Source organism: Rattus rattus, chromosome 8 (genome assembly GCF_011064425.1).
Source record: "Rattus rattus isolate New Zealand chromosome 8, Rrattus_CSIRO_v1, whole genome shotgun sequence".
Taxonomy (NCBI): Eukaryota; Metazoa; Chordata; class Mammalia; order Rodentia; family Muridae; genus Rattus; species Rattus rattus.
Window position 1 is genome coordinate 222,342 of NC_046161.1, and position 14,264 is coordinate 236,605.

The 14,264-nt window shown below is 37.2% G+C and overlaps 2 protein-coding genes across 2 annotated transcripts in view; one reads left to right on the plus strand and one right to left on the minus strand.

Moving 5' to 3' along the window:
- Nucleotides 1-14,264, minus strand: part of Gucy1a2 (guanylate cyclase 1 soluble subunit alpha 2) — an 83,833-nt gene that overhangs the window by 14,865 nt on the left and 54,704 nt on the right. The gene's annotated exons all lie outside the window — the stretch shown is intronic.
- Nucleotides 12,016-14,245, plus strand: LOC116906689 (peroxisomal multifunctional enzyme type 2-like). Its single transcript, XM_032909480.1, is given in 2 exon segments — nt 12,016-13,002; nt 13,005-14,245. Coding segments are annotated over 2 exon segments (2,157 nt in total). The 5' UTR covers nt 12,016-12,020; the 3' UTR covers nt 14,180-14,245.

Here is a 14,264-nt window from a genome sequence, read left to right on the forward strand (position 1 = left end):
AATGTTTTCTAAAGTAGTAGGAACTTGGCACTATTACTACAAGCTAGCAAATATAAAGTATCAAGTTTATAACATAAATGAAAAATCAATTCAACATTAAAAAGACAATCAAACAAAATTGCTGAATTCATAAAATTAAATAAAAAAAATAAAAAATCATATTAGTATATGCTAAAACATCAACGATTCAAAAGTTTAAAATGTATATTTAATAAAATAGAAAAAAGAATGCTCAAATACAATAAAAGCCATTTTCCAAAAGTGCAATGCTTATTTTAAATAATGAAAAAATACAAAAAAATTCATTTTCTACTCAACTCAAATTAAATATGCGACTTTATTTCATGGCCATTGGTCAATGTGTTGGATATTCTAACAAAGACTGTTACATATGAAAATACAATTTTATATATTTTGCAAAATAATGGAATGACAATTGTGTAAAAATAAATCCAAGTACATATGGTAAGATATTTAAAACTTTTTAAAATAGTATATAATTTTGATGAAAAATGAGGGGAACACTTACTACATGGTACTAACTAGCAAACCATCTGGAAAATGTTAAAATTAACAGGATCTCTCACTTTAAACAAAATCATATCCAGATCAGGAAAAGTGTAAAATGTGAACATGTGCACTCACACAAACCTCCCACCCCACCCCACACATACACACACACACACACACACACACACACACATTATTAAGTATTTGATTTTGTATCCTGTAAGCATGTGCTGAAACTCAGAATAACATTTTATTTAAGTAAAAGTATGTGAGTATTCATCCATCCTGAGTTTCAATTAGTCTCTTTATTACTAAATGGACTTAGATTACAACAAGTAAGTGTCCAGTATAGAGCTAGTCCACCAGCCTCTCAAGAGACTGATCTGCATTCTCCCAATCACTTTCTAGTCCATTTTTCATATGCCTTCGCAAACCAAAAAGTTATCATCACTTCTCTGCTTAAGATTTTCCAAAGACTATTTGTTGCCTTAGAAATAGAGTCCAAACTCAGTGTCATGTGATATATTTTGGTATACTTTCATCTCCTTAAGTCTCAAATGAGACACTTATTAAAAGTTCTCAACAGTCTTACCTGTTAATAACACCCTGAACATGTACGATTCATGTCACATTTATTATATTGGAATAGAATTCTCTTATCCTACCAAAGCTGCCAAATTGATTAGTTGCTTTCTCTCATTGCATGAATTTTACATCTACATATATCCAGAATATTTTGTGGGACCTATGTAGTGTGAGACAGATGCCTGTATTTGCTAGGGTTCCAGATTACCTAATGGGCATTGGCATCTTAGCATGTATCACAAAGTCTGATGGTTTCGTCACTCCATCAACAAGACCTAACTAACTTGAAGATAAAAGATTATTTTCCTGTTTACTTTTTATTTCTTCATCTAAGAGAAAAAGCAAAACAAAGATGCAATCCACAGACCACAGGAAGCTCAAGAAGAAGGATGACCAAAATGCAGATGCTCCCACTCCTTCTTAAAAGGGGGAAAAAGATCCATAGGGGATATGGAAGCAAAGTATAGAGCAGTGACTCAAGGAATGGGCATTCAGAGCCTGCCCCACATGTGGCCCATATATATATACAGCCACCCAAACTAGGTAAGATTGATGAAGCTACAAACAAATCAAACTGTCTGTATCTGCTTTCAATGCTGAGCATTGAATATCCAAGGTTGATAAAGACAGAAAGTTTGGTTTCTAAAGCTTATGTTACAGATAACTCAATAATTCTATATGTCAGCCAACAACCAGGACATGTATAAGACAAAGAATGACAGGGCAGTAAAATGATCCAGAATGTTAAAATGAACTTCATCAAGTCCGAAAACAGTCTTAGGCTTTGTACATGTGTGCAAATGTATATCCAAATACACACAAAAATAAATACAGTGATAGATAAAATAATAAAAAGTCAAAAAAACATTAACAGAGCTAAGAGATGAATAAGAATTAACTAAGCTGGTAGAAAGTAGATAGATAAAAAAGGAGATTGTACTAGGAAAAAGAGAAAGTTTTATTCCTAGATCCTGAAAGAGAAAGAGGAAAGCTTTTGGGAAACTAAGTGACAATACCCTTGTAATTTAATCCATGGTACAATACCTTGTCTGGAGTAACACTTTAATGAAAAGACAAAAATTAAACAGTTAATTAATAGGAAAATAAATTGATTTATGTGTACAATATGTCTTGTACAACAAATATCACACATGATATATATAGTAGATAGACACATGTATAATGTATATAGTAGCTATCCACTCCTATAAGTGTAAAAGTACTATTTCCTTTCTTTCTTTCTTCCTTCCTTCCTTTCTTCCTTTCTTTCTTTCTTTCTTTCTTTCTTTCTTTCTTTCTCTTCTTATCATTTTTTCTTTTTTTCTGGATTTTTTTAATGTACATTTCAAATGTTATTCCCTTTCCCTGATTTCCCATCCATAAGCCCCCCATCACATCACTCCCCCCTCTTCTATGAGGGTGTTCTGCCTCCCCAACCATCCTCTCTTGCAGCCTCTCAGCCCCGACATTCCATCACACTGGAGGGTTCAGTCATGGTAGGACCAAGGACTTCTCCTGATAGTGCCCAACAAGGCTATCCTCTGCTACATATACAGCTGGAGCCATGGGTCTGTCCAAGTGTAGTCTTTGGGTAGGAGTTTAGTCCCTGGGAGCTCTTGTTGGATGATATTCTTGTTATTATGGTCCTGCAAGCCTCTTCATTTCCTTCAATCCTTTCTCTAACTCACCCAATGGGGACCCTGCTCTTAGTTTAATGTTTTGCTGCAAGCATTCACCTCTGTATTTGTCATTCTCTAGCTGTGCCTCTCAGCAGACAACTATATCAGGCTCCTGAAATTATGCACTTCTTGGCATCAGCAATATTGTCTGAGTTTGCTGTCTGTATGTATATGGGCTGGATCCCCAGGTGGGACAGGCTCTGAATAGCCATTCCTTCAGTCTTTGCTCAAACTTTGTTCCCATATCTCCTCCTATGAATATTTCTATTTCCCCTTTTAAGAAAATTAAAGCATCTGCATTTTGGTTGTCCTTCTTCATGAGCTCCATGTGGTCTGTGAATTGTATGTTGGTTAATACAAGCATTTGGGCTAATATCCATTAATCAGTGAGAGCATAGGATGTTTGGGTTTTTTTTTTTTTGTGATTGGATTACCTCACTCAGGATGACAGTTTCTAGTTCCATCCATTTGCCTATGGATTTCATGAAGTTATTGTTTTTGATTGCTCAATAGTACTCCGTTGTATAGATGTACTATATTTTCTGTATCCATTCCTCTGGTGAAGGGCATCTGGGGTTTTTATAGCTTATGATCATTATAAATAAGACTGTTTTGAACATAGTGGATCATGTGTCCTTGTTATAGGATGGAGCATCATTTGGGTATATGCCCAGGAGAGGTATAGATGGGTCCTCAGGTAGTTCAATGTCCACTTTTCTGAGGGACCTCCAGACTGACTTCCAGAATGGTTGTACCAGGTTACAATCTCACGAACAATGGAGGACTCTTCCTCTCTTTATCATCATCACCAGCATCTGTTGACACCTGAGCTTTTGATCTTAGCCATTCTGACTGGTGTGAGGGAGAATCTCAGGGTTGTTTTGATTTGCATTTCCCTGAGGACTAAGGATGTTGAGCATTTCTTTAGATACTTCTCAGCCATTCCATGTGCCTCACCTGAGAATTCTTTGTGTAGCTCTGTACTCCATTTTTAATAGGGTTATTTGACTCTCTGGAGTCTAACTTCTTCAGTTCGTTGTATATTTTGGATATTAGCCCTCTATCAGATGTAAGATTGTTAAAGATATTTTCACAATCTGTTGATTGCTGTTTTGTTCTAATGTCAGTATCCTTTGCCTTACATAAGCTTTGCAATTTAATGAAGTCTCATTTGTCGATTATTGATCTGAGAGCAAAAGCCACTAGTGTTCTGTTCAGGAAATTTTCTCAAGTGCCCATGTGTTCCAGGCTCTTCCTCGCTTTTTCTTCTATTAGGTGTAGTATAACTGGTTTTATGTGGAGGTCTTTGATCTACTGGAACTTAAGCTTTGTACAGGGAGATAAGAATGGATATATTTGCATTCTTCTACATGCTGACCTCCACTTCAATGCACACCATTTGTTGAAAATCCATTCTTTTTCCACTGGATGGCTTTAGCTCGTTTGTCAAATATCAAGTTACCATTGGTGTGTGGGTTCGTTTCTGGGTCTTTAATTCTATTCCACAGATCTAAAGAGGAAAGGACTAAAGGTCTATAGAGGAAAGATCTAAAGAGGAAAGACCATATGTCACCAGCTTGACAGCACACCTAAAAGCTCTAGAACAAAAAGAAGCAAATACGTCCAGCAGAAGTAGAAGGCAGGAAATAATCAAACTCAGAGCTGAAATCAACCAAGTAGAAACAAAAAGGACCATAGAACGAATCAACAGAACCAAAAGTTGGTTCTTTGAGAAAATCAACAAGATAGATAAACCCTTAGCCAGACTACTGAGAGGACACATAAAGTGTGACCAAATTAACAAAATCAGAAATGAAAAGGGAGACATAACTACAGATTCAGAGGAAACTACTATACAAGTACATGGATTCTCAATTTTTTTCCTGTCTCTGTTCAGACTGAAAACCATGGTAGTGGCTTCAAAAAGCATAATTTCCACATGGATGCATTCTGAGAGGCCTTTACTCAGAGTTGTTAATCACTGCTCATTCCTCTTTGATTGTTTTTTGGGATAATTACTACACTGCTTTTTTGATCCCTACCCCCAAAGCTGCAAATGAAATCTAGGGAGAGCTATTTCGCTGTCCAATTTCCACAGGAGAAAAGTTTAGCAGTAACAAATATGGTGTGGTAAAGAATAAAATTCATGATGAACAATTTTTCTTACAAATTCCTTATTATACCAAGTAACAAGTACTTAAGCAAAGTCTTAGGATGCAGTTGTTATTAGCCAAACACAATTTAAAAAACAAAACTGAAAATGAATATATTTGCATGTGTTTAGAATGGGGTTATTACTGTAATCATAAGTGATTCATAAACAAGTGGCTCCCATACTTTATTTTTTTACATTTAAAGGATGCAGCCACAAGATTATGTTCATATTTTCTTTCATGAATATGAAGGAAACAAGATCTTTTATCACAGTGCTGTGATATCCACTAGGCCTTCCCTAAAAACTCAGTCCAATACCTCTTGAAATGCAGTGGTCCTCCTGCATCATCATCCTTCATTTGTTTCAACTCCTCCAGTTATGAACAACTCGGTAAGCCTCTTTCTCCAAGCCCAATTGCTCCAGAAATTTCAAAGATCATTCCACCTTGTATCCGAGGCAAAATCTAGTCCTATAAATTCAGTGGACTTGTTGTGTTACATAATCTGTGATGACTGTAAGAAATCTGCCTCCTCTCTTCACAGACATCCTTTAAGTACCCGAAAACATCTCTCATGCTCACTTTTGTTTTTTTAGTCTTAATTTTAAAAGAACAAATTCAAAATTTATTTAAAGCAACACTAAATAGCTACTGAAGCTTAAATAAAAAGATGAAACATAGCAACAATAGAAAAATAGAAAGGAAAAGTAAAAAAAACCAGTGTTTTTGTGATTTGAAGGACACTCTGAATTAAGACTCAGCAAGAAGTCATAGAAGAGTGCAAATATAAATAGAAAATTTGGGGTTGGGGATTTAGCTCAGTGGTAGAGCGCTTGCCTAGGAAGCGCAAGGCCCTGGGTTCGGTCCCCAGCTCCGAAAAAAAGAACAAAAAAATAAATAAATAAATAAAAATAAATAAATAAATAGAAAATTTGCTATAGATAATGGGGCTTTCCTCGGTATAGATTTGATATATTTTAGCTTATGAAACAGATCTCTCTAAATGTTCCTCCTATTAACAAGTGTGTTTAAATAGTATCTTTATCATATTTGTTTTCCTTACCCTGTTTGATGTATATTTTTCATTTGCAATTTCCTTTATAGCTAATTTCCCAAATATTTGAGTTCAGTTCCCCACATTCATGTCGGGCTAGTTATAACAGGCTGTAATTCTAACTCCAGAGATATCCAGTGTCACTGACTTCTATGAGTCACTCACATGCACATGAAAACATATGCACCCACACACACATACACAAACACACAAAAAATGAATACACAAATACACCAAAATGAATTCTAAAAATAAATCTTATTTTAAAAGATATTGAAATGAATAAAGAAGAAATTTAGGGAAGTAAAAATGAGCATGCAGGGCACACGTAGAAACTTGACTCGTGCACATTGCTTCTTTATTATCTTAAACAAGGCCATTCTATGAATGACTGACATTAGTTACCCACACTAAGCACCTGTTCATATATGTTATGATACTGCTTCTGATAGAGGAGCATGGAGATGAATTTGTCAGTGCCACACTTTGACATACTTCTGAAAACATATAAGAACCTTGAGACATGCAAAAATACAAAACAAACAAACAAACAAACAAACAAAAAAAAAATCCACCAAATCTAGGCAATATTGCTGATGCCAAGAATTGCATGCAGACAGGAACCTGATATATCTGTCTCCTGAGAGGCTTTGCCAGAACATGACAAACACAGAGATGGATGCTCACAACCAACCATTGAACTGACAACAGGGTCCCCAGTGAAGGAGGTAGAGAAAGGATTGAAGGAGCTGAAGGGGTGCACAGGGAGAGAGCAGAAGGGATAGGGGGTTTATGGACAGAAAACTAGGAAAGGAGATAACATTTGAAATGTAAATTAAAAAAATATCCAATAAAAAAGTGAAAAACTGGACTAAGGAAGAGAAAATAGAACTTGAATTCTTGGTTATTATAAAAGAAATAAACTGATTGGCATCCTAATAGGTTATTATGAATTCTACATTTGCAAAATGGTTGTTCTTTTTCTGTATTTCTTTCCAAAATATGTAGGCCCACATATATTTTTCATAGCTAAATTCATAATGTTCATAATAAACAACAATGCTTTGTTGTTTTCATGATGTTGTTTTCATCTTTTCTTGCTTTGTGTAATTTGTCATGTCTAATGGCAGTTAGGAGTGTTTGTAGCTGTCAACCTTTAATTGAATGTTGCTCTTGGTTTGACTGCAGCTAATCTAAAAGCTGACCTAAGCTCTTGCCTCTCCAAGGAGAAATTTTAATCAAAACCAAGCTAGTTTGGGAGTAAAGCATTGAAGTACAAAGCTTCACTTCTTTGTGTTTGTCAGCAATTCTGGCAAGATCAACCAGGACTTAACTTCACACTCATCACAAATTCTGAAAAAGAAATGTTCTAGCAAGGTGAGCTTAGGTAAGAACATGTGCTACTTCTCATGAAAAAGTGAAAGATGACTTAGGTACCAGAGCAGAAAGCCATGAAGGACCAGTCTCAGGTCTTGAAACTTAATAACATTTGGCTGGTTGAATTACTGATCCTGAAGTTCAATTTTCTACTTGTAAATTTCCATGTCAGCATCTGTTTACCAGGGAACCAGAGATGTAATATCATAAACATTTCCCTGGGCTGAATATATCTGTGCACATAGTTCTCATTTAAAAACCTGTTTGACATTTTCAAGCTGATGTGTCATCTGTTAATTGACCATTCCATACCATAGAGCTGCTTCTTGTTGACAATAATACTTTAAAAATAGAAAACCTATTCAACAAACATAGTCAGGTCATTATTTGAATTCTAATCTCCGTTTATTAAATTATTTCATCTAAAACAGCTCAGTCACAAGTCATTATTAAGACAAACCTTATTTTTAAATCTAGTAATATGAAGGTTCTCTAGACTATTGTATAAAAAACTAAATTCCACTGGTAAGATATATCAATAGGATCCTAAAAGATTCAGATACATTATTTTCTGGATTATTATATGTTTGATCCAAGATTCATATTTTGGTGTTAGAGAATTCCACAGAGAAAAAATAATGGTTTATAGTTAATACTCACAAAGCCTTCCACTATTGTTGGCTAAGTTAAAATTACTTATGCAAAGCCATCCTCCATGATATAAAAAACATTTGTTTAATGAATAAGTGAATATTTATATTTTATCTTTAATCTGTCCAAATGGCCTTACTAACACATAAATGTAAATAAAATGCATAATGTAATAATATGGTCTGATTATAGCTATAATCTTTTAGCTCCAAGTTCTTATTTAAACCTTTTGAAGCAAGAGTAAAGTTGTGGCAAGAGTGGTAGTACATTATGGGTACATTAGACCACTTTAAGTAGCTTAGAAAAGAAATGACTAAAATCAAGAATTAAGACAGAGCAGAGTAAATTAATGGCCAATAAGAACATTTGGAACCAACCATAATACAATAGGCCAAGTGTGATAGTTAATATTGTCAACTTGATAGAATATAGAATCACCTATGAGATAAACCATGGGTTATGTCTCTGAGGGAATTTCTAAACTGGGTTAGGTAGGCAGGTCCATCCTAACTGTAGGAGGTAAAACTCTTATCTGCAGAATTTCTGGAATGAATTAAAGGGAGAAAGAGAGCTGAGCATAGATATTCAACTCTGCTTCCTGCATGTGGATACAATATGATCAGCTGCTTCAAGCTTTGTAATAGACTATGTCCTCAAAGTGTGAGTCAAAATAAACCTTTCTTCCTTGAGGCTGATTTTGTCACAGGAACAAGAAGTGAAACAAACTGCATTTGTAATTGTCTACCCAGTATTCCCATCATAAATTTATTGGTAGCAATGCTAAATATGAGGAGAAAATATGAACAAAATTATAACTCCTTAAGTTTGGTAACAAGTGAGAAAGGAATGGAGATATGAGGCTAGATATGTGCATGTTTCTTTTTGATAAAAGGTAAAATCCATTTTCTGTTCTTATCTCACACAAAACTCCACAAGAAACATTTCTCAAATCAAATTACTCTCCCTGGTGTGCCACGTGCACGCCCTGCTCATTCACTCACATTTCCCTCTCTTGGAATGCCCAAGCTAGAGAAGAAGAATAAAGAAGGTCAGACTCTTTTTGAGAAAGAGTAAGCAGGAAATATTAAAAAAACAGAAGCAAGAAAAGGGAGAATACAGTGTCACTTAGTTTAATTGTATATGTACGATTGAAACTGGCTGACATAAGAAAAATGTAAAACAAAACACTAATTTAATTCTTGATCCTATGAATTTTATCATGTACATAACACCATTTTTTTACTTAAATAGGATACTGAATTTTTACTGTTATTTAGATACATATTCATTTTTAAAAAGATGCTGAATTCATTGTGGCATTGTAGCATGTACTGTAACTTTTATATTCATTGTATTCATTTACATTTCAAATGACCTTCTGCTTCTGGGTTACACCTCCACCTACCCTCTCATCCCATCTGCTGCCCCTCTTCCCTTTGACTCTATGAGGATGCTCTTCCACCCATTCATCCATTCCTGCCTCACCCCTCTAGCATCACCCTACCTTGGGGAATCAAGCCTCCCTCCCTTCTCATTGATGTCAGATAAGGCCATTCTCTGCTACATGTGTATCTAGAGTCCTGGTTCTCTCCAGGTATACTTTAAGTTGGTGGTTTAGTCCCTGAGATCTATGAAAACCCTTTAATTCTTAAAGAAATCAGAGGTTGTATGATGAGAGATCTTTGGAAGATTGCAAAGCAAACAGAACTGCATTATCCAAAAGGTCAGCTGAATCTGGTACTCAAGAAGATGATATTACAGAGCTGAGTATTCTGAATTCACACACATTTACAAACTCTGTGTTGTTTCCAAAAATATTTCTTTAGTGTGAAACAGAAAAAGTCACAATTAAGAGTGAAAATTCTGAGCCACAGTGACTTACACCTATAACCCTATCTGATTGGGAAGCTGAGCCAGGAGGGGTGCCATAAATTCAAGTTCACCTGGGTTTATACATAATGAGTTTTACACAATCTTGGACTACATATTGAGTCCCTTTTTATTTTTTTATGTAATTAAAAAAACAAGTTGGATTTCTCAAGCTAGTTTTCTATCAGTTTTGCTAGAATATTATTATTTCTTGACTAAATAGTTTTCAAGATGTCAAAAATCAACAAAATTTTTTAACTCAGTAACACTACAATGGTTAACACATGTGACCTAGAAAACTTACATTTTAGAAGTTTACTATTGACTTGTAACTCTAGAAACTTCATCTACCATTTAAATAAAAACTTAGTTTCCAAAAGATCATGACCAGGAGCTCAAAGATAGCAAGAAAATTGTTGGTGGGGGCATAGGAATAAGAATAGTTGGGAAGGGAAGAGTGAACATTTTAGAAGAGAAGATTTCATTTATATTGCTTAGGAGATCAAGTTTTATGTATAAAAAGCCCACTTATGCTCTGGAGTTTTTATATCGTAGCTGTTTTAAAAAAATTAACAGATAACATGACTGGAACAGGCTCTATGATTAAGAACTCATACAATGGAACATCCACTTAGCATTATGGCTTCTTCTAAGTGAAGACTCTACTTGACTCATTGTACATCTGGAGGTACAAAACAGCTGAACATTGCTAATGAATGCCATAGTTCTGAAGTTAAATGCAGCATTGTATGGTGATTGATGGTGGGCTATGGAAAAAAAACTTCCATGGTATATAAAATGACAGGAAAACAATAAAAAAAAATCAGTGTCTACAGAGTGGAATATATCAATGATTGATGAGAATTCAGGCAAAATATTGGGAAAACCTAAAATTATTATAATATAGTAATAGTTTTTTTAAAAGAAATATTGAGGCACTAAAAATTTGCCACTGGAAAGATTGAAGGTTCTCTGGCCTAGTGTCATCCTAAGCTACCCTGGCAGCTCAGAAATTTATCTACTACCCAGAACTTGCCAATAGAAAGCCAGTCTCCAGGAGTGCTGACACACAGGCTTACAGGAGGCTTACAAGCTACTATCAGAGAAGGCAAAAGTAGCTAACATCAGAGATAAGCAAATGGCAAGAGGCAAGGGCAAGAACCTAAGCAACAGGTTAACAAGGATATTTGGCATTATCAGAACCCAGTTCCCTGAACAAAGCAAACCCCGGAAGCCCCAACACAATGGAAAAACAAGATTTTGTTTTAAAATCACAACTCATGATGATCTTAGAGGGCTTTAAGGAGGACATAAATAACTCCCTTAAAGAAATACAGGACAACCAAGTAAAAATGTAGAAGTCCTTAAAGAGGAAACACAAAAAAATCCCTTAAAGAATTACACGAACACAACCACACAGGTGAAATAATTGAACAAAACCATCCAGGATCTAAAAATGGAAATAAAAGCAATAAAACAAAAACACAAAGGAAGAAAAACCTGGAGATAGAAAACCTAGGAAAGAGATCAGGAGTTATAGACCAAAATATTAGTAATAGGATACAAGAGATAGAAGACAGAATGTCAGGGGCAGAAGATACCATAGAAAACATTGGCACGCCTGTCCATGAAAATATAAAGCACAAAAAGATCCAAATATACAGGAAATCGAGGAGACAAGTTGAAGATCAAACCTTAGGGAAATAGGTATAAATGAGAGCAAAGATTCCCAACTTAAAGGGCTAGTAAATATCTTTAATACAATTATGGAAGAAAAATTCCCTAACCTAAAAAAAATAGATGTCCATAAACATACAAGAAGCATAGAGAACTCCAAATAGATTGGACATGAAAAAAAAATCCCTCCCATCACATAACAGTCAAAATACTAAATGCACGATAAAAGAAAGAATATTAAAATTAGTAAGGAAAAAATGTCAAGTAACATACATAGACAGTCCTCAAAATTACATTGGACTTCTCACCAGAGAAAATGAAAGCAAGATGATCCTGGGCAGAAGTGATATAGATCACAAGAGAACAAAAATTCAAGGTGTTCCGCCCCTCCTCTCCCCACCCTCCGTGCCGGTCTCACAGAGCAGTACTGGGGCCACTGCCAGTGTGTGCGTGGTGCAGGATAGAATGGCTTCGCCTCTGAGGTTCGGACACGGCGCCGGGAGGGCTGGGCAAAGAGGAGCATTAGTTGTTGTGAATGACTTAGGAGGGGACTTCAAAGGCATTGGGAAAGGCTCTTCTGCCGCAGACAAGGTCGTGGAAGAAATAAGAAGGAAAGGCGGGAAAGCGGTGGCCAATTACGATTCAGTAGAAGCAGGCGAGAAGCTTGTGAAGACAGCACTGGACACATTCGGCAGAATAGATGTTGTGGTGAACAATGCTGGGATCCTGAGGGACCGTTCCTTCTCCAGGATAAGTGATGAAGACTGGGATATAATTCAAAGAGTTCATTTGCGGGGCTCCTTCCAAGTGACCCGGGCAGCATGGGATCATATGAAGAAGCAGAATTATGGAAGAATCATTATGACGGCCTCAGCTTCTGGAATATACGGCAACTTTGGCCAGGCAAATTATAGTGCTGCAAAGCTGGGCCTTCTGGGTCTCTCCAATACTCTCGTGATTGAAGGCAGGAAGTACAACATTCACTGTAACACCATTGCCCCAAACGCTGGGTCACGGATGACAGAGACGGTGATGCCGGAAGACCTCGTTGAAGCCCTGAAGCCAGAGTATGTGGCACCTCTGGTACTTTGGCTTTGCCATGAGAGCTGTGAGGAAAATGGTGGCTTATTTGAGGTTGGAGCAGGATGGATTGGAAAATTGCGCTGGGAGAGGACCCTGGGAGCCATTGTCAGGAAGCGGAATCAGCCCATGACTCCCGAGGCAGTGAGGGACAACTGGGAGAAGATCTGTGACTTCAGCAATGCCAGCAAGCCGAAGACCATTCAAGAGTCCACAGGTGGTATAATCGAAGTTTTACATAAAATAGATTCAGAAGGAATCTCACAAAATCACACCGGTCACGTGGCATCTGCAGACGCATCAGGATTTGCTGGCGTTGTGGGCCACAAACTTCCTTCATTTTCTTCTTCATATACGGAACTGCAGTGCATTATGCCCTCGGAGTAGGAGCTTCAGTCAAAAATCCAAAGGACTTGAAGTTTGTTTATGAAGGGAGTGCTGACTTCTCCTGTTTGCCTACATTTGGAGTCATTGTCGCTCAGAAGTCCATGATGAGTGGAGGCTTAGCAGAGGTTCCTGGGCTGTCAATCAACTTTGCAAAGGTTCTTCATGGGGAGCAGTACTTGGAGTTGTATAAGCCACTTCCCCGATCAGGGGAATTAAAATGTGAAGCAGTTATTGCTGACATCCTGGATAAAGGCTCTGGCGTAGTGATTGTTATGGACGTCTATTCTTATTCTGGCAAGGAACTTATATGCTATAATCAGTTCTCTGTCTTCGTTGTTGGCTCTGGGGGCTTTGGTGGAAAACGGACATCAGAAAAACTCAAAGCAGCTGTAGCCGTACCAAGTCGACCTCCAGATGCTGTACTGAGAGATACCACCTCACTGAATCAGGCCGCTCTGTACCGCCTCAGCGGAGACTGGAATCCTTTACACATTGACCCGAGCTTTGCGAGCATTGCCGGTTTCGAGAAGCCCATATTACACGGATTATGTACTTTTGGGTTTTCTGCAAGGCATGTTTTACAGCAGTTTGCGGATAATGATGTGTCAAGATTCAAGGCGATTAAGGTTCGTTTTGCCAAACCAGTGTATCCAGGACAAACTCTACAAACTGAGATGTGGAAGGAAGGAAACAGAATTCATTTTCAAACCAAGGTCCAAGAGACTGGAGACATTGTCATCTCCAATGCATATGTGGATCTTGTTCCTACATCTGGAGTTTCCGCTCAGACACCTGCTGAGGGTGGAGCACTGCAGAGTGCTCTTGTATTTGGGGAAATAGGTCGACGCCTCAAGGAAGTTGGACGTGAGGTGGTAAAGAAAGTAAATGCTGTATTTGAATGGCATATCACGAAAAATGGGAATATTGCAGCCAAGTGGACCATTGACCTGAAGAACGGCTCTGGAGAGGTTTACCAAGGCCCTGCCAAAGGCTCTGCTGACACGACCATCACAATTTCTGATGAGGATTTCATGGAAGTGGTCCTGGGCAAGCTTAACCCACAGAACGCCTTCTTCAGTGGCAGACTGAAGGCCCGAGGAAACATCATGCTGAGCCAGAAGCTACAGATGATTCTGAAAGACTATGCCAAGCTCTGAAGGACCCACTGTGTGCTTTTAATAAAACCAGATATTACGTTCTGTCCAAATGCGTCTCCGCCTTCTTTGAAACGATCCATGGTAA